The sequence below is a fragment of the Engystomops pustulosus genome, chromosome 7 (assembly GCF_040894005.1).
Source record: "Engystomops pustulosus chromosome 7, aEngPut4.maternal, whole genome shotgun sequence".
In the NCBI taxonomy this organism is placed as follows: Eukaryota; Metazoa; Chordata; class Amphibia; order Anura; family Leptodactylidae; genus Engystomops; species Engystomops pustulosus.
In genome coordinates this window covers 173,103,224-173,127,559 of record NC_092417.1, presented here as the reverse complement: position 1 = coordinate 173,127,559, position 24,336 = coordinate 173,103,224, and the positions used below count along the sequence as shown (strand labels likewise).

Genomic DNA, 24,336 nt, shown 5'->3' with positions numbered 1-24,336 from the left:
ATATGGATTTATATTCCAGGATTGTTAGTGTCCTCACACTGCTGTACTCTATGCTCTCTTCATTGAATGAGTAAGACTGTAGCTTATAGTTTCTAGTTTAAAACAGCTGCAATTAGAGAAGCTACAATCCTGGAATATAAATCCATAAATCACAGTCCTGCTGCTACTAACAACATGCACAAAGGTCTGATTATACATCAGGGACAATAGCATTGGCTGCAGTCACAGAGGCTCTGGAGCTTGCTGGGACTTGTAGTCCGTCCGCAGACGATCCGCATCACTCTGTAATGAGTCGGTCTCGGGCTGGGGGGACGTATTATGTGTCTTTCGCTTTGGGGCAGGAGACGGGGGTCTGGCGCGGCGCTGGCAGCACAGAGACGCAGTCACAGACACCTCCAGAGCAGCGAGCACTGATAAAACTCAAGTGCGGCTTTATAAAGCGCGAGTGCTGCGCTGCCCCGGACCGCCCGGCGCTGCCAAGGAAAACAGCAGCAATTTTTATTTTGCCGGAGATAAAAGGGATTTTGCTGTCACTTGTAATGCAGAGCGCGGCGCAGCGGCGGAGCCCACACGCCGTCCACACGGTAGTCACATCATCACCTCGGCACGGGGGGAAGCGGCTGCCATAATAACACTAATCTGACAAATCAGCCACTTACCCCCCTGCACCCCCCCCCCCCGCCACATCCCAAATATTTCCAGAGGATTTCCTTTACTGCGTTACGTATCTAAGCCTGGGATGTGGGATACAGTCTGCTGAGATGCGTTATATATACTCTATGAGTAAGGCCGTTCAGGTGTTACATTGTCTGTTTAGCTGTGTATCTAATCCATTCATGTGTGATACTTCCTGCTGAGCCATGCTTTAAAGGCTGTCCTTAGATACCATCAACTGAGGTGTGTATCTATCATGCGTTTTACTGTCTGCTGAGCTGTGTATCTAATCCTAGCATGCGTGATACTGTCTGCTGAGCTGTGTATCTAATCCTAGCATGCGTGATACTGTCTGCTGAGCTGTGTATCTAATCCTAGCATGCGTGATACTGTCTGCTGAGCTGTGTATCTAATCCTAGCATGCATTATACTGTCTGCTGTATCTAAACCAATTTTTAACAGCGTTCCCCTTGTTGCTTTCAGCCCAGAACTCTGGACCTGTATCTAACCCTATCCTGTGTGATACTGTCTGCTGAGCTGTGTATCTAATCCTGTCATGCGTGATACTGTCTGCTGAGCTGTGTATCTAATCCTATCCTGTGTGATACTGTCTCATGAGCTGTGTATCTAATCCTATCATACGTGATACTGTCAGCTGAGCTGTGTATCTAATCCTATAATCCACAATACTGTTTTATGAGCTGTGTATCTAATCATATCCTGTGTGATACTGTCTTATGAGCTGTGTATCTAATTCTATCATACGTGATACAGTCAGCTGAGCTGTGTATCTAATCCTATCATACATGATACAGTCAGCTGAGCTGTGTATCTAATCCTATCATACGTGATACAGTCAGCTGAGCTGTGTATCTAATCCTATCATACGTGATACAGTCAGCTGAGCTGTGTATCTAATCCTATCATACGTGATACAGTCAGCTGAGCTGTGTATCTAATCCTATCATACGTGATACAGTCAGCTGAGCTGTGTATCTAATCCTATCATACGTGATACAGTCAGCTGAGCTGGGTATCTAATCCTATCATACATGATACAGTCAGCTGAGCTGTGTATCTAATCCTATCATACGTGATACAGTCTGCTGAGCTGTGTATCTAATCCTATCATACGTGATACAGTCAGCTGAGCTGTGTATCTAATCCTATCATACGTGATACAGTCTGCTGAGCTGTGTATCTAATCCTATCATACGTGATACAGTCTGCTGAGCTGTGTATCTAATCCTATCATACGTGATACAGTCAGCTGAGCTGTGTATCTAATCCTATCATACGTGATACAGTCAGCTGAGCTGTGTATCTAATCCTATCATACGTGATACAGTCAGCTGAGCTGGGTATCTAATCCTATCATACATGATACAGTCAGCTGAGCTGTGTATCTAATCCTATCATACGTGATACAGTCTGCTGAGCTGTGTATCTAATCCTATCATACGTGATACAGTCAGCTGAGCTGTGTATCTAATCCTATCATACGTGATACAGTCTGCTGAGCTGTGTATCTAATCCTATCATACGTGATACAGTCTGCTGAGCTGTGTATCTAATCCTATCATACGTGATACAGTCAGCTGAGCTGTGTATCTAATCCTATCATACGTGATACAGTCAGCTGAGCTGTGTATCTAATCCTATATGATGCTTTTTTTTACCAGTGTTTCCATTTGTTGCTTTCAACCTTGAGACCTGTTCCTGTATCTGATCCTTTCAAGAATGATACAGTCTGCTGGGCTGTGTATCTAATCCTTCCATGTGTGATACTGTCTTTTGAGCTTTGTATCTAATCCTTCCATGTGTGATACTGTCTACTGAGCTGTGTATCTAATCCTTCCATGTGTGATACTGTCTGCTGGGCTGTGTATCTAATCCTTCCATGTGTGATACAGTCTGCTGGGCTGTGTATCTAATCCTTCCATGTGTGATACTGTCTTTTGAGCTTTGTATCTAATCCTTCCATGTGTGATACTGTCTACTGAGCTGTGTATCTAATCCTTCCATGTGTGATACAGTCAGCTGAGCTGTGTATCTAATCCTATCATACGTGATACAGTCAGCTGAGCTGTGTATCTAATCCTATCATACGTGATACAGTCAGCTGAGCTGTGTATCTAATCCTATCATACGTGATACAGTCAGCTGAGCTGTGTATCTAATCCTATCATACGTGATACAGTCAGCTGAGCTGGGTATCTAATCCTATCATACATGATACAGTCAGCTGAGCTGTGTATCTAATCCTATCATACGTGATACAGTCTGCTGAGCTGTGTATCTAATCCTATCATACGTGATACAGTCAGCTGAGCTGTGTATCTAATCCTATCATACGTGATACAGTCTGCTGAGCTGTGTATCTAATCCTATCATACGTGATACAGTCTGCTGAGCTGTGTATCTAATCCTATCATACGTGATACAGTCAGCTGAGCTGTGTATCTAATCCTATCATACGTGATACAGTCAGCTGAGCTGTGTATCTAATCCTATATGATGCTTTTTTTTACCAGTGTTTCCATTTGTTGCTTTCAACCTTGAGACCTGTTCCTGTATCTGATCCTTTCAAGAATGATACAGTCTGCTGGGCTGTGTATCTAATCCTTCCATGTGTGATACTGTCTTTTGAGCTTTGTATCTAATCCTTCCATGTGTGATACTGTCTACTGAGCTGTGTATCTAATCCTTCCATGTGTGATACTGTCTGCTGAGCTGTGTATCTAATCCTTCCATGTGTGATACTGTCTTTTGAGCTTTGTATCTAATCCTTCCATGTGTGATACTGTCTACTGAGCTGTGTATCTAATCCTTCCATGTGTGATACTGTCTGCTGGGCTGTGTATCTAATCCTTCCATGTGTGATACAGTCTGCTGGGCTGTGTATCTAATCCTTCCATGTGTGATACTGTCTTTTGAGCTTTGTATCTAATCCTTCCATGTGTGATACTGTCTACTGAGCTGTGTATCTAATCCTTCCATGTGTGATACAGTCTGCTGAGCTGTGTATCTAATCCTTGCATGTGTGATACTGTCTTTTGAGCTATGTATCTAATCCTTCCATATGTGACACTGTCTGCTGATTGGTGTATCTAAGCCTATCACATGTGATACCATGTCCTGGGCTAATGAATCTAAATCAATACTTGCCACATTACCTGTACCTGATGATGGGGGCGGCCATAGCCTGAGCTTCTCTTCACAGCATTTAGAGATGCACTTTACAGCAGCACCATGGGTCATAGGAGCCTGGATCCTCTATGGCAGAGTGTTGTGAGCATGCTCTGTGACCTGTGCAGGGAGGAGGCCGTGACCTCACCTTAATAGAGGACAATCTATATCTAACTATCTATCTCCATATATATGTGTGTGCTACTTGTGATTATACTGAGTGATCTCCACAGAGCAGGAAGTGTCAGACTATGTTGAGTGTTTGGATGGAAAACCACAGGATTTCAGGATTATAGTTACCTTATAGATAATGATATGTCATAAATGTATTTAAAGGGGAAGTTAAAGACTTAGCTCCTCATCTCTGACCCTTTGTAGAGATGACATGATCCGATTGCTGGGGGTCCAGTACCTGGTACCATGTAGTCCATAACATCCCAATGATTTGAGATCTTGCTCCATTATTCCACAGATGTTGCAGTAGATACAATGTATCCCGTACAACACAAGGGGCACCGACATGGGCATAGACGGGCAATGCATCATGGGAAGAGGTAGTAGCTCTTGCCACATCAGAGAACAGGAGAACATGACTCATTTGCATACTTTTTTCCCATGAAGCTTTGCATGTGAATAAGTCTCTGTAATGAAAACCATTGCCCCCCTTGTTATGGCACATGATACATGAGGGGCTCTATGAGGGGCTCTGGGAGGGCAGGTGCCTCATGTTTAGGTGTGGGGTGCACCCCTGCTCAGGGTGGTAGGTGACTCTCACCCACTGGGTCTAAGCTGCAGTGTCACCAGATTGAGGTGTCAGGGGTGTAACAAGCCCCTTTCTTTGGAGGGGGGCATCTTGGGCAAATTTGGGGGTTAAGGGGGTCTACTCCGGTTCCCTGAGGCGGTAGGGTTGGTGTTTATGGGGGTCTGGTCTGGTCTGTATTCTTGTGCACCCGGGAAGGCGCGATCTCAGGATTACACCTCTGCATACAGTCAATGTAAGACCTCTGCTTGCACATCTGGATGAATCCCAAGGCTCCCTATGAACTCTTCCCATGATGCAATGCAGCAGAGATTTGGCCCCATTCTGACATCTGGGGTCTTGTACCTTTGAAGGCAGTGAGAAGGTGAGGATCTGTCACCACATGGGACCCCCAGCCCCCCCCCCCCCCCAGCCGCCTGCTTGTCTGTGCTCTGGGTCAGAGTTATGGCCCCTTAGCAGGTTATCACAGGCCGCGGCCCCTGCTTCAGCTCAATACTGTCACTGGCGCCTTTGAGGTTAATGCTTCCTTATTTACTGCAGGTATCTGCAGCCTCCCCCTTAAAGGGATCCTCTTAAAGCTCACACTCATCGCTGGAGACGTCTCCATATGTGACCCCGGCACATGCTCAGCACTATCTATAGGGTATAAATCTTACAAGAAAGGGCCGTATCTTCACCTGCAGATAATACAGCTGGAGATTAACCCCCGCCGTGCCCATAGGGGAATCGATACAGCTAATACAATGTAACAAAAGGATTATTCAACTGATCACAAGTTATCACCTGATTTCTGGGGGTCCCACTGATCCCATGGAGGGGGTTTACCTTCTGCTGTCTATGAGGCTATGGGGGTCCCTGAATTATATAGAGGGTGAGGGGATCTGTGCCGGACACATTAGACCCCTCTGCGGAGATGTGACCAATATACATCCTTATAGTGTAACAGTCTTATCCTATAGAATTGTCAAGGATTATATATGGAGCTGTTGTTTGTGCACTGTATGGCGGTCTTATGTGAGCACTACATGGCGGCATTGATACTACACACTGCATAGGAGTCTTGTATTGTTACATTAATACTATTTGGACATTGACTGGCACTATTTGCACTATTAGGCACTGTATGGTACAATTATTTGTGCACTATATGGCAGAACACAATATGGCTACTACACAGAACAGTATCCAATGTAAGAGCAGCCCTGACCAGGAATGGTAAAGCCGCCAACACCTTAGATCAGAGGTGGCAGAGGGTCATGACTGCAGCGTCTGACTACATGGGACAAGTTTGTAGTCTGTTACCATGGAGACACCTCCATCTTAATAGTAGTTGCATACACAAAACACTGGGAGATCATTAATCAATGTTATAGGCAGAGCTGCCTCATGTCACATACATTGATGCAATGAATGCGTAAGTATTCACTCCCTTTAAGTGGCTCCCAATATCAAGTCATATGTTATAACACAGTGAGGCAGAAAAATTGTGATCCGTTCCGAAGGACGGCCGGTATATTTGTGAATGCAGCTTTAGAGGTGACTGGAGTATGATGTAATTCACAATCAGAATGCAAAAACATTATAAACTGGGCAGCAAGTAAATTTCTGAATGCAGCTTTAGAGGTGACTGGAGTATGATATAACTCACAATCATAATGCAAAAAACATGATAAACTCGGCAGCTAGTAAATTTGTGAATGCAGCTTTAGAGGTGACTGGAGTATGATATAACTCACAATCAGAGTGCAAAAACGTGATAAACTCGGCAGCTAGTACATTTCTGAATGCAGCTTTAGAGGTGACTGGAGTATGATATAACTCACAATCAGAATGCAAAAACATGATAAACTCGGGAGCTAGTAAATTTGTGAATGCAGCTTTGGATGTGACTGGAGCGGAAGTTGTCCTGATGCATGTCTAATACTGGTGTATAATGATGTGGCAGAGGGCCCCCCCCCAGACTACAGGGCCCGGACCTGGCAGCCCCTTCTGTACCCCTTATAGCCTGTATTCAGACCTCACCTCCTGCAAAAACATGATAAACTCAGAGATAAGTGGAGGAAGGTCCCCGAGCACTAGAGGGATTATAGAAATCCATACATCTCACTCCTCAGTGATCCATGTGGCAGTAATGAATCAGTACCACCATATGAGCTGACCATCTAATGTGCGGCTCCGGGTGTAGGGAGATGAAATGACTTTCAGAGGTCACAGAAAGTTGAGTTTTGAAATCTCCCTTCTAAATCCTGGAGCTGAGGGAGCATCTGATTCCGATGAACTTTGGCCTCCGACTCATCCAACACGGGAAAAAATGGGGAGTGGGATCATAATGCACTGACAAGACAGGAGCAGAGAGGAGCCCCAGAGGAGCCCCAGAGGAGCCCCGGCCAGAGGCGAGGAATTCATCTCATCACCGAAGATTCATAACTTACACATAGGATATAAGGGAAAAATAACTCATCCCCTCCCCCGAGCCTCCACACTGATGGAGAAATCCCACAAATGGTTAATAATTCCTGTAAATCCACTTCCCCTTTAAGAAGAATCTCCTAAACATAAACAAACAGTTCAATACTGTTAAAATTTGTAAACATTGTATCTATAAATATAAACATATACAATGTATCTTCAGTCTTACATTCTGTGTTATGGTTTAGTGCAGGGGTCTGTTATGTTGGGGGTTGTAGTAGTGCTCTATGTATAGAATATAATAAATTGTACTATTGTTATGTTGGGGGTTGTAGTCCTCTATGTAGAGAATTTCATAGATTGTATTATGGTTATGTCCAGTATTCTGGTCATGTTAGGGGTTGTAGTTCTCTATGTATAAAGTATAATAGATTGTATTATGGTTATGCCCAGTGTTCCGGTCATGTTGGGAGTTGTAGTACTCTATTAATAAAGTATAATAGATTGTATTATGGTTATGTCCAGTGTTCTGGTCATGTTGGGGGTTGTAGTTCTCTATGTATAGAGTATTATTGAAATTTACTGTAATATAATTTGTATTCACTATGGGATTATCCTGTTACATAACTGCTGATTTAGTGTCCGGGTAAAGGTCCCATATCATACACATAACCACACACCGCTATTGGCTACTGTCACCGAGAAACCATGAGTCCTGGATCACACTCATCACCACCACATACACTCACAATCCATGGTCCCGACCCGAGAGCCAAGATTTTATAATTCCATAAAATATAATAAAGGAAAATACATTGGTAATCCTAGAAACCAGTTATTGGGGTTGTCAGTACGTGTGCATATAACATATTATACATTATAACTGAAGATGGCATTCATGAGCGCAGCTCTGAAGTATAATACAGGATGTACAGGATAAGAAATGTCATGTATGTACACAGTGACTGCACCAGCAGCAGAATAGTGAGTGCAGCTCTGGGGTATAATACAGGATGTAACTCAGGATCAGTACAGGATAAGTAATGTCATGTATGTACACAGTGACTGCACCAGCAGCAGAATAGTGAGTGCAGCTCTGGAGTATAATACAGGATGTAACGCAGGATCAGTACAGGATATGTAATGTCATGTATGTACACAGTGACAGCCCCAGCATCAGAATAGTGAGTGCAGCTCTGGAGTATAATACAGGATGTAACTCAGGATCAGTACAGGATAAGTAATATCATGTATGTACACAGTGACTGCACCAGCAGCAGAATAGTGAATGCAGCTCTGCAGTATAATACAGGATGTAAATCAGGATCAGTACAGGATAAGTAATGTCATGTATGTACACAGTGACTGCACCAGCAGCAGAATAGTGAGTGCAGCTCTGGAGTATAATGCAGGATGTAACTCAGGATCAGTACAGGATAAGTAATGTCATGTATGTACACAGTGACTGCACCAGCAGCAGAATAGTGAGTGCAGCTCTGGAGTATAATACAGGATGTAACTCAGGATCAGTACAGGATAAGTAATGTCATGTATGTACACAGTGACTGTACCAGCAGCAGAATAGTGAGTGCAGCTCTGGGGTATAATACAGGATGTAACTCAGGATCAGTACAGGGTAAGTAATGTCATGTATGTACAGTGACTGCACCAGCAGCAGAATAGTGAGTGCAGCTCTGGAGTATAATACAGGATGTAACTCAGGATCAGTACAGGATAAGTAATGTCATGTATGTACACAGTGACTGCTCCAGCAGAATAGTGAGTGCAGCTCTGGAGTATAATACAGGATGTAACTCAGGATCAGTACAGGATAAGTAATGCCATGTATGTACACAGTGACTGCACCAGCAGCAGAATAGTGAGTGCAGCTCTGGGGTATAATACAGGATGTAACTCAGGATCAGTACAGGATAAGTAATGTCATGTATGTACACAGTGACTGCACCAGCAGCAGAATAGTGAGTGCAGCTCTGGAGTATAATACAGGATGTAACTCAGGATCAGTACAGGATAAGTAATGTCATGTATGTACAGTGACTGCACCAGCAGCAGAATAGTGAGTGCAGCTCTGGAGTATAATACAGGATGTAACTCAGGATCAGTACAGGATAAGTAATGTCATGTATGTACACAGTGACTGCACCAGCAGCAGAATAGTGAGTGCAGCTCTGGAGTATAGGATGCTAGGTGTGGTATGACTATATATAATTATCTTCTTGTGTCTCGCAGGTAAGGAGACATCTTTGACCCCCAGCAGTGAGCCCCCAGGAATGGACAGCGGGTACCTGAATAAGGAGGGCTCCGGGAAGGGCTCTCAGGATCGGGGGAGCAGTGATCTGACGATGGATAAAACTGAATCTGAGAGCAACAAAGGAAAGAAGAGGAGGAACAGGACCACATTCACAAGTTACCAGCTGGAGGAGCTGGAGAAGGTCTTCCAGAAGACGCACTATCCAGATGTTTACGCCCGGGAGCAACTGGCCATGAGGACTGACCTAACCGAGGCCAGAGTGCAGGTACAGTGATCACCCAGCACATCATGCAGCAGAGCTCGTGACAGTGTGTCAGTGGCCTGCCTGTGCCATAATCATATCGGATCATTTCCCTATGATTGATGTATAGTGATTCAATCTGCAGCCACCACTAGAGGGAGTTTATTGTATATCCTGTATGCAATGTGCTCTCTGGCTCCCTCTAATGGTGACTGTCATCATTTCTGACCATGCAGCCATCAGTGTTAAGGTGTAATCAGACCTTTGTGTATCTTGTTAGTAGCAGCAGGATTGTGAAATGTGAATTTATATTCCAGGACTATAGCTTCTTCAAGTGCACTGCTGGCAGGTCATCACTCTGCTGTGCTTTATGCGGACAGTATTAAGTATTATCCCTGGAGAGATGTGTAATCAGACCTTTGTGTGTGTGTTGTTAGTAGCAGCAGAACTGTGAAATATGGTTTACATTCCAGGATCCTAGCTTATGTGTCCTCACACTGCTGTGCTCTTAGATCGTTCCCCTCCCATCTGATGAGAGTAAAGTTTGTATAAAAGCTTCTGTTTGGTTGCTTCATTGGTCAGTCGGTCTAAACAGGGGGAAAGGCTGTGGAGTATAATGCAGAGAGCAAAGAGCACAGCAGTGTGAGGAAGCAATGTGTTTAATAGATCTGAATTTGTGTAAATATGTATCTGACCGAAAAAATATACAGAAGGGATTCAAGTTCAATTGCTCCTTTTGCAGTTGGACAATATATATATCTAAACTGCTGCAGAACCTCTTTAACAATAGAAACAAGATCTTTAAACCCATCAATACCTTACATAGAGCTTATTCTTTTGCCACAAAAGGAGGTTCTGCAGCAGTTTGGATGGTATTCTGTAATAAGGCACAATGGGAGCGATGATTGGGCATGCTGGGACTTGTAGTTCCATCTCAGCAATGAAGCTTAGAATTCATATATCTACATCTCTGATTCTCTGCCTGTTGAAGTCTTATCTCCCCCCATCATCTCCTCCCCCTACGACCCATGGGGGGTGGTGGTGGGGAAAGCGACAGGCTACAGGAAATTAAAGATGTAATGAAAACAAGCGCCGGCCATCCGATCCGCTCATCCCAAGCTGCTTTCCCAGGACACAATGCTGACAGTGTACGGAGGGGGCCACGGGGGGCCGGGGTGTCATCTGTAATATCACCATCACATCATACATCCCAACTCTGACCTCCTGCTGCCCCCCCAGAACTTTAATAAGATGCCCCTGGGGGCCCCCAGAAACATTATAGGATGTCCGCCAGACTTTTTATAAGATGACTCCCTGGGGCCCCCAGATTACATCCTCAGGGCCCCCCCTGGAATATTTATAAGGTAATCCCCAGGGGCCCCCTGGACTATTTATAATATTAATCTAAGGCACGACCAGAACATTTATAAAATGACCCCCAGATGATCCCAAGAGGCCCCCTGGACTATTTAGAAAATGACCCCCAGGGCAGCCTGGACTATTTATAATATGACCCGAGGGGTCCCCTCCCCTTACTATACCCTTAGGAGCCCCCTGGACTATTCATAAGATAATCCCTACAGCCCCCCTCCCCTTACTATACCCTTAGGAGCCCCTTGGAATATTGATAAGATAACCCCCAGCCCCCCCCCCCATATTATAACCTTAGGAGCCCCTTGGACTATTCATAAGATGACCCCTACAGCCCCCCCCCCTTACTATACCCTTAGGAGCCCCTTGGAATATTGATAAGATAACCCCCAGCCCCCCCCCCCCCATATTATAACCTTAGGAGCCCCTTGGACTATTCATAAGATGACCCCTACAGCCCCCCCCCCCCCTTACTATACCCTTAAGAGCCCCCTGGACTATTTATAAGATGACCCCTAGAGCCCCCCCTTACTATACCCTTAGGAGCCCCCTGGACTATTTATCAGATGACCCCCAGAGCCCCCCTTACTATACCCTTAGGAGCCCCCTGGGCTGTTTATAAGATGACCCCCAGAGCCCATCCTTACTATACCCTTAGGAGCCCCCTGGGCTGTTTATAAGATGACCCCCAGAGCCCATCCTTACTATACCCTTAGGAGCCCCCTGGGCTGTTTATAAGATGACCCCCAGAGCCCCCCTTACTATACCCTTAGGAGCCCCCTGGGCTGTTTATAAGATGACCCCCAGAGCCCCCCTTACTATACCCTTAGGAGCCCCCTGGGCTGTTTATAAGATGACCCCCAGAGCCCCCCTTACCATACCCTTAGGAGCCCCCTGGGCTGTTTATAAGATGACCCCCAGAGCCCCCTGGGCTGTTTATAAGATGACCCCCAGGGCCAGGATTCTGTACTGATGAGATCCCAGTAGGATGTTTAATATACACAAGAGCAATAAACGTCTCCTTTAAGGGGAGAGACGATAAATCTTCTTACTTATGAGGATTTGCTCCTCGGACGCCTTCTAGCATCACCTAGTGGCATCTCCGTGCACTGCACTCACTTACCTGAGGGAAGGGGGGGGGGGGCGATATAGAGTCACACAGGCTGTCCTGTGCACCATACCCCGAGACCAGGACCTGGGGCACAAGACTCCACAGCGCCCCCTGGCTATATAGTATACGATATATTACTACATTGTATATATGATGTCAGAGGACAGCACTGACAGAGGATTCCACCCAGCTTTTCCAGAATCCTGCATGGAGATAGATTAAGGAGGCACTGCAGTCTTCAACAGATCGCATGACCATTCAGACTGCAGCCAGTGTCATGTATTATCCCTGGAGAGATGTCATCATGTGTGTTGTTAGTAGCAGCAGGACTGTGATATATGGATTCATGTTCCAGGATTGTAGCTTCTCAAAGAGCACTGGGGGTGTGTCCTCACACTGCTGTGTTCTGTGCAGCCAGTGTTATGGAGAGATGTGTAATCAGACCTTTGTGTATGTTGTTAGTAGCAGCAGGACTGTGAAATATGGATTTATACTCCGGGATTCTAGGTTCTGCGGTTGCAATGTCCTCACACTGCTGTGCTCTGTGCTCTCTACATCTATCAGATTCTTCACACCTACGCTCTTCTATATGTTGCTATGTCTACTAAGCCTCAAAGGGGCCCCCTGGACCCATTGGGGCCCCAGCAACACATTCCTCTATTCTTCATATCTATGATCTTCATGAGATCATGGATGTTAAAGGGGCGGTACACTTAAAGTAAAACCGTCTCCCACCTTCTCCCTCTTGGATTATAGTCATTAGTAATGGGGTTTCGGACCCCCCACACTCTGCCCCAAGTGGTTGCTAGTCATCAGGACCCCCTGGTACCTGACCCCCCAACCTGATTGATGCGCTGCCTGGTGTGTACAGGGTCCGAGCAGCCTCATGCCCTGTGTGATTCTGCCCTAGATGATGAATGGCCAATGGCTACGTGATCAGAGGGGGTGTCGTTACTTTCGCATCAGGGCAAACTTCACGACTATTAACTTTTCCAGACTCGCACCTGGAATCCCAGCTGTGATGTTGTACAACTCCTCTTGCTGTCAGTGTATGGAACATCATTTGTAACAGCAGAGAATTTATCACAATCATATCGAGCCTAGACAGACTGATACATTGTAACAAACAGGATTTGTGCTGCGGATGTATTAAGTGTTCATACAACTGTAACACACCATCAGCTGTGAGAAGTTTGTTTGGCTTTTTTTCACACACAGGATTCATACGACAGCAAACAGAGATTTTGAATTAAGTTCTTCAGAAATCTGGAAAAGAAGAGTTGTGACTACATCTGAAGTAGTAGAAGCGGCCATATTGGTTGTCACCCAGCTTTCCAAAGAACCTGAACAAGTTATCTTTCAGATTTTTGCCATGGTGTTGTAGATCTCTTGTTGCTGTCAGTGAATGAAACGCTGAAGGCTTCTACTAATGTAAGACTAATCACTGCTGTGGATTTGTCACAATTTCATCAGGGCTAGACCATAGATTGCAAAATAAACAGCTGATACATTGTAACAGACAGGACAGCAGTGAGGTTTGTGTCCCTGCTGGTCTTTGTATTGTCCAAATTTGATGCAACTATAGCAAAACTTCAGCTGTGAGTAGTCATGGCCATGTTGGTTGTCACCCAGCTTTCCAAAGAACCTGAACAAGTTATCTTTCTAATTTTTGCTCTGGTGTTGTAGATCTCTTGTTGCTGCCAGTGAATGAAACGCTTTTCATTATACTCAAAATCTGAAGTTTCCTACTAACATAAGACTACTCACTGCTGTGCATTTGTTACAATTTCATCAGGCTGCAATGTAAACAGTTAGACTTTACACTGATACATTGTAACAGACAAGACAGGAGTGAGGTTTGTGTCGCTGGTGTCTTCGTAGTATCCAGACTTGATACGACTGTAGCAAACCCTCAGCTGTGAGTAATGGCGGCCATGTTGGTTGTCACCCAGCTTTCCGTGGTGGATACGTTGTAGCTGTGTAGAGGTGGGGCACCATATGTGAGAACCCCACCACATTCATCACCAAACTCAGAACATTGGAACATTCATCACCCGAAATCTGGAGTCCAAGTTACATCAAAGCGGGAGGAGAAGAAGAACTCCTCCTCCCAGGAGACTCCGCTACATATGTGCTGGCGAGACACTGGCTCCGCCCATCCAGAACAGCGCAAACATAGAGACCCGCCAGTACAGAGAGAAAAGTTCTAAGGAAACTTTATTTTCTGTATTTTCCTTATTGCTAAGATCTCTGCTGGCTGTCACTGAATGGAAACCCTAATGGTTTGCTTCAACTGTATTCTTAAATTCTGAAGAGATACATCTTACCCTCACCGATACATTGTAGCAAACTGGTGTGACAACAGAGAGATCTGTGACTCCGGTTATAAGGATTATTTACACTGACACACTGTTACGAACAAGAAACGCTCAGGCGATATGGATGTAAATAATTGTAAATTAATTACAAGAACTTTCTAAGCAAAGTGGACGGGGATAGTGAGAAGTTTTTACCCTGATACATTGTAACAAACTGAATGAAACAAGTAGTACTGAGGAATAAGTGAACTGACAGCAAGCAGTGATCTTGAAATACAAGATCTCGATAAATCGGAAGCCGAGGAGTCATCTAGACGTAAAGATTCTCACAGCTGAAGGTTCGCTACAGTGGTAGCTACTAAAACTCTGAGCTACACGGATTTATTATACCTACACTGATACATTGTAACAAATATCAGGAGGGAGATTTGCGTTTATAGCATAAATTGGAAACCACTGTAACAAATCTTCAGCTGTGACAAGTATTAAGTCCGTTTTTAAGTCTATGATTCATTCACTGACAGCAAGCAACAATCTTGAAAATTCTTAGGAATTAAAATGCAAAGTAATGAGCTGCAGAGGTGGAGACATTTTATGTATGGACTGACCCTTGAAGGCTCCAACATGTGCTGTGGTGCTGTAAACAGATTGTGGGGACTCCAGAAGCACAGGGAGTACATAGAAACTCAGATTTGGGACAAGAGGTGCCCTTAACCACTGAGCCGCCTTGTCATTACCTGCACTTGTGGCCTTGATTGCGCAATGATGCGGTTCTGGTTCTGTGCAGATCCATATCTTGCTACTTTGGATATAGATACATGTACTGACCTCTTCTCATCTTCCAGGTTTGGTTCCAGAACCGGAGAGCCAAGTGGAGGAAAAGGGAGAGATTTGGACAAATGCAACAAGTACGGACTCACTTCTCCTCAGCCTACGAGCTGCCACTACTGACACGGGCGGAAAACTATGCCCAGGTAAGCAACAGGAAACCTACCCACTGAGCCAGCTACAAGTTCTACTGATTACTTACCCACTGAGCCAGCAACAAGTTCTACTGATTACTTACCCACTGAGCCAGCAACACGTTCTACTGATTACTTACCCACTGAGCCAGCAACAAGTTCTACTGATTACTTACCCACTGAGCCAGCAACAAGTTCTACTGATTACTTACCCACTGAGCCAGCAACACGTTCTACTGATTACTTACCCACTGAGCCAGCAACACGTTCTACTGATTACTTACCCACTGAGCCAGCAACACGTTCTACTGATTACTTACCCACTGAGCCAGCAACAAGTTCTACTGATTACTTACCCACCGAGCCAGCAACACGTTCTACTGATTACTTACCCACTGAGCCAGCAACAAGTTCTACTGATTACTTACCCACTGAGCCAGCAACACGTTCTACTGATTACTTACCCACCGAGCCAGCAACAAGTTCTACTGATTACTTACCCACTGAGCCAGCAACAAGTTCTACTGATTACTTACCCACTGAGCCACCAGGTACAGAGACGAACTAAAAAACAGATGCCCTGATCGGTTTTAGAGTGCACCGGTTTAGTGCACTTGCCCACTAAGCCAGGTACAGCGCCCTCTATACATATAATAATACAGATAGGGCTCTCCTGCCACATCTGGAGGCTCCTCTTCACATTCCTTCCCAGGTCCCCCTCCCCCCCTGCCTCTCTCCTGGGGATGATATTTGGGGGGGGGGGGATGAAATCTGAAGCTTCGCTCAGGTGGACATGTGGGGGTCTGCGCTGTCATGTCCCATCATAAGGGAGACCCCCGCAGCTAAGTATCCGTAACCTTTATACCGGGTGATAAACTGCAGCCGCAGCATCAGCCCCCGAAAAATAATACAAGACAGGAGCGAGCGCAAGCTCTGGGGCCCAGAGCTACTTCTGTAACAGGGCCCAAAGATGATGTGTTACATGGGATCAGTGTCAGGGTGATAGGTTACATGGTAGCATTATGTGAGCTCCGTATGGCGGTATTATGTAGTCTCTATATGTCACTATTATGTAGTCTCCGTATGGCAGTATTATGTAGTCTCCGTATGTCAGTATTATGTAGTCTCTGTATGTCAGTATTATGCAGTCTCTGTATGTCAGTATTATGTAGTGTCCGTATGTCAGTATTATGTAGTCTCCGTATGTCAGTATTATGTAGTGTCCGTATGTCAGTATTATGTAGTCTCCCTATGGCAGTATTATGTAGTCTCTATATGTCAGTATTATGTAGTCTCCCTATGGCAGTATTATGTAGTCTCCATATGGCAGTATTATGTAGTCTCTATATGTCAGTATTATGTAGTGTCCGTATGTCAGTATTATGTAGTCTCTATATGGCAGTATTATGTAGTCTCTATATGGCAGTATTATGTAGTCTCTATATGTCAGTATTATGTAGTCTCCCTATGGCAGTATTATGTAGTCTCCATATGGCAGTATTATGTAGTCTCTATATGTCGGTATTATGTAGTCTCCATATGGCAGTATTATGTAGTCTCCATATGGCAGTATTATGTAGTCTCTATATGGCAGTATTATGTAGTCTCCGTATGGCAGTATTATGTAGTCTCCGTATGGCAGTATTATGTAGTCTCCCTGTGGCAGTATTATGTAGTCTCCCTATGGCGGTATTATGTAGTCTCCGTATGGCAGTATTATGTAGTCTCTATATGGCAGTATTATGTAGTCTCCATATGGCAGTATTATGTAGTCTCCCTATGGCAGTATTATGTAGTCTCCCTATGGCAGTATTATGTAGTCTCCGTATGGCGGTATTATGTAGTCTCCGTATGGCGGTATTATGTAGTCTCCGTATGGCGGTATCATGTACTGTCCGTATGTCGGTATTATGTAGTCTCTGTATGTCAGTATTATGTAGTCTCTATATGGCAGTATTATGTAGTCTCTATATGGCAGTATTATGTAGTCTCCATATGGCAGTATTATGTAGTCTCTATATGGCAGTATTATGTAGTCTCCGTATGGCAGTATTATGTAGTCTCCGTATGGCAGTATTATGTAGTCTCCCTGTGGCAGTATTATGTAGTCTCCCTATGGCGGTATTATGTAGTCTCCGTATGGCAGTATTATGTAGTCTCTATGTGGCAGTATTATGTAGTCTCCATATGGCAGTATTATGTAGTCTCCCTATGGCAGTATTATGTAGTCTCCCTATGGCAGTATTATGTAGTCTCCGTATGGCGGTATTATGTAGTCTCCGTATGGCGGTATTATGTAGTCTCCGTATGGCGGTATCATGTACTGTCCGTATGTCGGTATTATGTAGTCTCTGTATGTCAGTATTATGTAGTCTCTATATGGCAGTATTATGTAGTCTCTGTATGGCAGTATTATGTAGTCTCCTTATTGCAGTATTATGTAGTCTCCATATGGCGGTATTATGTAGTCTCCCTATGTCAGTATTATGTAGTCTTTATATGGCAGTATTATGTAGTCTCCGTATGGCAGTATTATGTAGTCTCCGTATGGCAGTATTATGTAGTCTCTATATGGCAGTATTATGTAGTCTCCGTATGGCAGTATTATGTAGTCTCCGTATGGCAGTATTATGTAGTCTCCGTATGGCAGTATTATGTAGTCTCCGTATGTCAGTATTATGTAGTCTCCGTATGGCAGTATTATGTAGTCTCCGTATGGCAGTATTATGTAGTCTCTATATGTCAGTATTATGTAGTCTCCCTATGGCAGTATTATGTAGTCTCCCTATGGCAGTATTATGTAGTCTCCCTATGTCAGTATTATGTAGTCTCTGTATGTCAGTATTATGTAGTCTCTATATGTCAGTATTATGTAGTCTCCGTATTGCAGTATTATGTAGTCTCCGTATGGCAGTATTATGTAGTCTCCGTATGGCAGTATTATGTAGTCTCTATATGTCAGTATTATGTAGTCTCTATATGGCAGTATTATGTAGTCTCTATATGGCAGTATTATGTAGTCTCTATATGTCAGTATTATGTAGTCTCTATATGGCAGTATTATGTAGTCTCTATATGGCAGTATTATGTAGTCTCTATATGGCAGTATTATGTAGTCTCCGTATGGCAGTATTATGTAGTCTCCGTATGGCAGTATTATGTAGTCTCTATATGTCAGTATTATGTAGTCTCCGTATTGCAGTATTATGTAGTCTCCGTATGGCAGTATTATGTAGTCTCCGTATGGCAGTATTATGTAGTCTCTATATGTCAGTATTATGTAGTCTCTATATGGCAGTATTATGTAGTCTCTATATGGCAGTATTATGTAGTCTCTATATGTCAGTATTATGTAGTCTCTATATGGCAGTATTATGTAGTCTCTATATGGCAGTATTATGTAGTCTCTGTATGGCAGTATTATGTAGTCTCCGTATGGCAGTATTATGTAGTCTCCGTATGGCAGTATTATGTAGTCTCTATATGGCAGTATTATGTAGTCTCCGTATGGCAGTATTATGTAGTCTCTATGTGTCAGTATTATGTAGTCTCTATATGTCAGTATTATGTAGTCTCCCTATGGCAGTATTATGTAGTCTCTGTATGTCAGTATTATGTAGTCTCTGTATGTCAGTATTATGTAGTCTCTATATGTCAGTATTATGTAGTCTCTGTATGTCAGTATTATGTAGTCTCTATATGTCAGTATTATGTAGTCTCTATATGTCAGTATTATGTAGTCTTTATATGGCAGTATTATGTAGTCTCTATATGTCAGTATTATGTAGTCTCTATATGGCAGTATTATGTAGTCTCTATATGGCAGTATTATGTAGTCTCTATATGGCAGTATTATGTAGTCTCTATATGGCAGTATTATGTAGTCTCTATATGGCAGTATTATGTAGTCTCCGTATGGCAGTATTATGTAGTCTCTATATGGCAGTATTATGTAGTCTCCGTATGGCAGTATTATGTAGTCTCTATATGTCAGTATTATGTAGTCTCCGTATTGCAGTATTATGTAGTCTCCGTATGGCAGTATTATGTAGTCTCCGTATGGCAGTATTATGTAGTCTCTATATGTCAGTATTATGTAGTCTCTATATGGCAGTATTATGTAGTCTCTATATGGCAGTATTATGTAGTCTCTATATGGCAGTATTATGTAGTCTCTATATGGCAGTATTATGTAGTCTCTATATGGCAGTATTATGTAGTCTCTATATGGCAGTATTATGTAGTCTCCGTATGGCAGTATTATGTAGTCTCTATATGGCAGTATTATGTAGTCTCCGTATGGCAGTATTATGTAGTCTCTATATGTCAGTATTATGTAGTCTCTATATGTCAGTATTATGTAGTCTCCCTATGGCAGTATTATGTAGTCTCCGTATGTCAGTATTATGTAGTCTCTATATGGCAGTATTATGTAGTCTCTGTATGTCAGTATTATGTAGTCTCTATATGGCAGTATTATGTAGTCTCTATATGTCAGTATTATGTAGTCTCTATATGTCAGTATTATGTAGTCTCTATATGTCAGTATTATGTAGTCTCTATATGTCAGTATTATGTAGTCTCCGTGGCAGTATTATGTAGTCTCTATATGGCAGTATTATGTAGTCTCTATATGGCAGTATTATGTAGTCTCCATATGGCAGTATTATGTAGTCTCTATATGGCAGTATTATGTAGTCTCCGTATGGCAGTATCATGTAGTCTCCATATGGCAGTATTATGTAGTCTCTGTATGTCAGTATTATGTAGTCTCTATATGGCAGTATTATGTAGTCTCTATATATCAGTATTATGTAGTCTCTGTATGTCAGTATTATGTAGTCTCCATATGGCAGTATTATGTAGTCTCCATATGGCAGTATTATGTAGTCTCCGTATGGCAGTATTATGTAGTCTCTATATGGCAGTATTATGTAGTCTCCATATGGCAGTATTATGTAGTCTCTATATGGCAGTATTATGTAGTCTCCATATGGCAGTATTATGTAATGTTCTGTGTCCTGCTACTCCCAGATGCTGCAGGACTATAACCCCCATCCTCCTCATTATTACAGCAGTGTTACCCCATCACACAGCGCATGAAGCGTTAAGCGCAGGCACGGTGGAGCGAGGTGCCTTCAGGTCATCTGGGATTTTATAATAATGGAGCGGTTTTTCGGGGGGAAGCGGCGGGGTCTCCGGTTACAATTCCTAATGCATTCTACCATCAAAAGGCTCCGAAAAAAACCTGAAATATTGTGCGGCGGCTCCGAGAGACGGAGACTTGGATTCAATCACATCCAGTAGACGCTGCGCTGGGAGCCGCAGAGACATCGCTAGTGTATCGTGTGCAGAATCCTTTGCCATTTTCAGGATCTCTGCTTGCTGTCAGTGAAGGGAATCATTGATTTGTAAAGCGCTACGGAATTTGATGGTGCTATATAAATAAAGATTATTATTATTCCTATTGGAGGTTAAAATCTTGTTCATGTCTGATACTTCTCACAGCTGAGGTGCTGTTACAGTTGTTTCCAGATCTCATCTCTACTTTTCTCTTCTCTCCAGATCCAGAACCCGTCATGGATTGGGAATAACAATGGCGGCTCCCCGGTCCCGGCCTGCGTGGTCCCATGTGACACCGTCTCCTCCTGCATGTCCCCCCACAGCCATCCGCACTCGGCAGGGGGGGTGTCGGAGTTCCTCAGCGTCCCGGGCCCCGGCTCTCACGTGGGTCAGGCGCACATGAGCGGCCTCTTCAGCAGCGCGGGGATGGGACCCGGCCTCAACGGCTACGACTTGAACGCTGAACCGGACCGGAAGAGTTCCAGCATCGCCGCCCTCAGGATGAAAGCCAAAGAACACAGCGCGGCCATGTCGTGGGCCACATGACAGCGCCCCCTGCAGACACGGACACTCCAGCCGCTGCCCCCCCTGTGGCACAGACCCACGCCGTTAATGGGGGATGCCTGCTACTTACCTTCCCAAGGATTAGACGCTTCCCATCTATGAGACGCCTCCACGGAGACGCCGGGAGCCCAAAACGACAATTCAGGGAAACGGCACCGCCATGGGGTCCGACACCGCCCTCCGGCTTCTCCTCAATCCCATTGCCTTCTACGGTGGACCCTTCTGAAAGAAGAGGAACCAGGGTGCAGGGGGAACGTGGACTATGCCTTTACCGCTGCGATTTTCATCCAGAGCCTCCTGGTGCCTTAGGATTGTGTTCTGCCTTCAGGAACCGTACGGAAAGGTTCAGGTCCACACAACAATTGGATGTTCCATCACTTTTTTTGCTTAAATTCAGTTGCTTTTTTTGATTTTACTGTCATTAATCAAGGCCATAGCCATGGACACCCCCCCCCCCCAAAGTAAAAGAGGTTCCCCAACCAAACAGGGGGCCCAGCACTTCCAGGTCCTGCTGCCACTAACAACATGCAAAAAAGTCTGATTACACATCTCTCTAGGGATAATAACTAAACACTGGCTGCAGTGAGCAGAGAGCACAGCAGTGTGAGGACACACCCCCAGTACAATCCTGGAATATACATCACAGTCCTGCTGCCACTAACAGCATACCAAAAAGTCTGATTACACATCTCTCCAGGGTTAATACTTGTCTGCGGTCTACATGTCAGACCTGCTGACAGCTTCCCTACGTGGATAATCGTAGGGATAGTGTAGTCGTGTAGTCAGAGGGGGAGGGGCGCCTGCGAGTTCCTCTGTATCCACATCCATCATGTTCCAGAATTGTCGCCTATTTATTTGTAAATACTAATATAAGCGATTTTTTTTTTTCTGGATGGAAATATGAATTCTTTTCTGTAGCGCAGGGTATGATGGGAGTTGTATTCCTACATCTGCCGGGGAGACACTGGTTGAAGACCCTTAGTCTAATGTTGAGAATTTAGTTGATTCTTCTTATACAGAAGCCTAAATAAAGGTCCTAGCGAAAACTATATACATACGACTCCCCAGAACCACCTATAGGAGAGATATATAGCTTAACTCTTCTCAACCAATCAACCGAGTCAAGAAAGGTCACGTGACAAACTTCCTGGAAGCCTTGGAATGGATGTAACAGGAAGTGTCCATTTTCGAGGGCTGGTATCTTCCAGACTCTTGGTGGGATCAAATTTTTGGGTAATATTGTTGTCAAATTAGAGGAATATTTTTTTCTATAATTGAATATTAAGGGGGCGTGGTCATAGAGGACCCCTATAAGAGGTCACATGTGTTAGGATTTTGGTGAGGCTTTGCATACAGGTGGAAGTGACTCAGATAAGACCCAATATTCCATCTAAAGTCTTTGGGATTTGGATATTTGCCAAAAGAGGCAAGATAGGGGCATTAAAGGGGATGTCCAGGATTAATACAAAAAAACATGGCTGCCTCCTTCCCCTGTCCGTAGTCTCTGTGTGTAGTCACATGAATAGAGCTGAGCCGCAATACCAGAAACAACCTCTGGACAAGGGTGGTGCTGTTCTCCTCCATTATTCTTCCTGGCAGGACCATTATTGAGGGTCTGCAGTTACCAGGTCTCAGACGCCCCCTTTATATTTTGCAGGGTGGGAGGTTCCCCCATTTCCCCCGGATTAAGTGTTTCCCTCGGTATTAAAGGTTCTCTTGTGTTTGCGGCGTTTTTTTGGAAATCCTCCAGACAAACCATTTCTGCTCTCCTTGTCTCCGTGCAGGAAGACAGAGCTCAGCTTGTAAATCTCCCCCCCCCGCACGGCGCGGTGACACTCGTCTCCCGGGTCGGCTGAGGTTTTTGAGGGAAAAAAAAATTAGGATCAGAAAATGACGCAGGATTTATGGCGCTGGGCGCTCGCACAGAAAAGCTTTTTAGTTTTTCCAGGAAATTCTGGGGATCTGCCGTGGAATAATAGAAAGAGACGCAAACAACCCAACCGAAAAGTCAGACACAAGCCGCCTCTCTACAAGATCCCTGGTTGAAACACTTAAAGGGACTGTGTCACCCTCGTCCCTTAATAACTTATATGATCCGGCTCTTCCTGCTGAGTAAAAAGAGACCTCTGCCGTCCCGGGACGAGGCGCCGTTCAAAAGTTTTTGTATTTCAAAAAAGAGAGATTTTATCACAGGAAGTTGTTGCTGCCATCAGTGGTGAAAAGCGGTACTGCAAGAAAGAAGAAATGGGAATAGTTTTTGACAGGAGCGTCCGACAGCGATGGGAGAAATTTCGTTTTTACCAGCAGAATGAGCCCTTCCGGATTTACTGATCATGGGAAGGGCTTTTCAGGAAGCAAAAAAATTCTGCCAGGTGATTTGCAAAAATTTTGGTTAAAAGTGGTTGTCACAACCGGATTCTAGTCACATCAACAAATACATTGCAACATTTTGGTGCATTTTGATTACCCCCCCACAAGGCGGCAGCTTCATAGCCTTTAGGTGCTGATAGACAAGTCTGTATAGTACTTTATAGTAAAAAAAAAAAAAAAAAAAAAGGGGGCGGGTCTGACAACTTCAAGGGGTTGTCCATGAGAATTTCAGCGGAATGGCAGAGCTCTGCACGGCCCCTTTAAATACTACTGATTCTGAATAGCGGGTCCTCACTGCAAATCCGAAATCTGCTTAATGGGGAAGGAGTGAGGGCGGTCCGAGTGAGCGAGGGGACGGCCCCCTCGGTGTCATTGCTGTTCCTCAGTATAAAGTTTTTTTGCTTGTGTAACTGTTTTTTTTTTGCTTTTGCCTAACAAGACTGGGATGAAGACAATGTAACAGTAAGATATTAATGAAGTGACTTGTATATAGGCTGCACGGCCATCTCTATGTATTATGCCAATGACCCATTAAAAATGGCGGTTCCTGAAAATATTCTCATTGTGTCACTTACTCTGCAACAGACCCCCGACCCTTCGCATACTACAACTCCCAGCATGCTCACTGTCAGCGCTCCAACAACTGGAGAGCTTCAGGTTTCAGATCACTGCTCTATAGGATACAGTTATGATCAATCGGATTTACAACACATAACGGGGCCCGGGGCCCCTTACCTCAATGTCTCATTAAGGAAACCATGAGACTGGATCT

At 44.2% G+C, this 24,336-nt stretch overlaps 1 protein-coding gene across 2 annotated transcripts in view; it reads left to right on the top strand.

Annotated features, from left to right (window-relative positions):
- Nucleotides 1-23,750, top strand: part of ALX4 (ALX homeobox 4) — a 95,780-nt gene extending 72,030 nt beyond the window's left edge. For both annotated transcript variants that reach the window (XM_072119007.1, XM_072119006.1), the window contains exons 2-4: nt 9,263-9,549; nt 15,171-15,299; nt 20,853-23,750. In XM_072119007.1, coding sequence (XP_071975108.1) covers nt 9,263-9,549; nt 15,171-15,299; nt 20,853-21,176 — 740 coding nt within the window. In that variant the 3' untranslated portion in view covers nt 21,177-23,750. The remainder of the gene's footprint in view (nt 1-9,262; nt 9,550-15,170; nt 15,300-20,852) is intronic.
- The last annotated feature ends 586 nt before the right edge of the window (nt 23,751-24,336 follow it).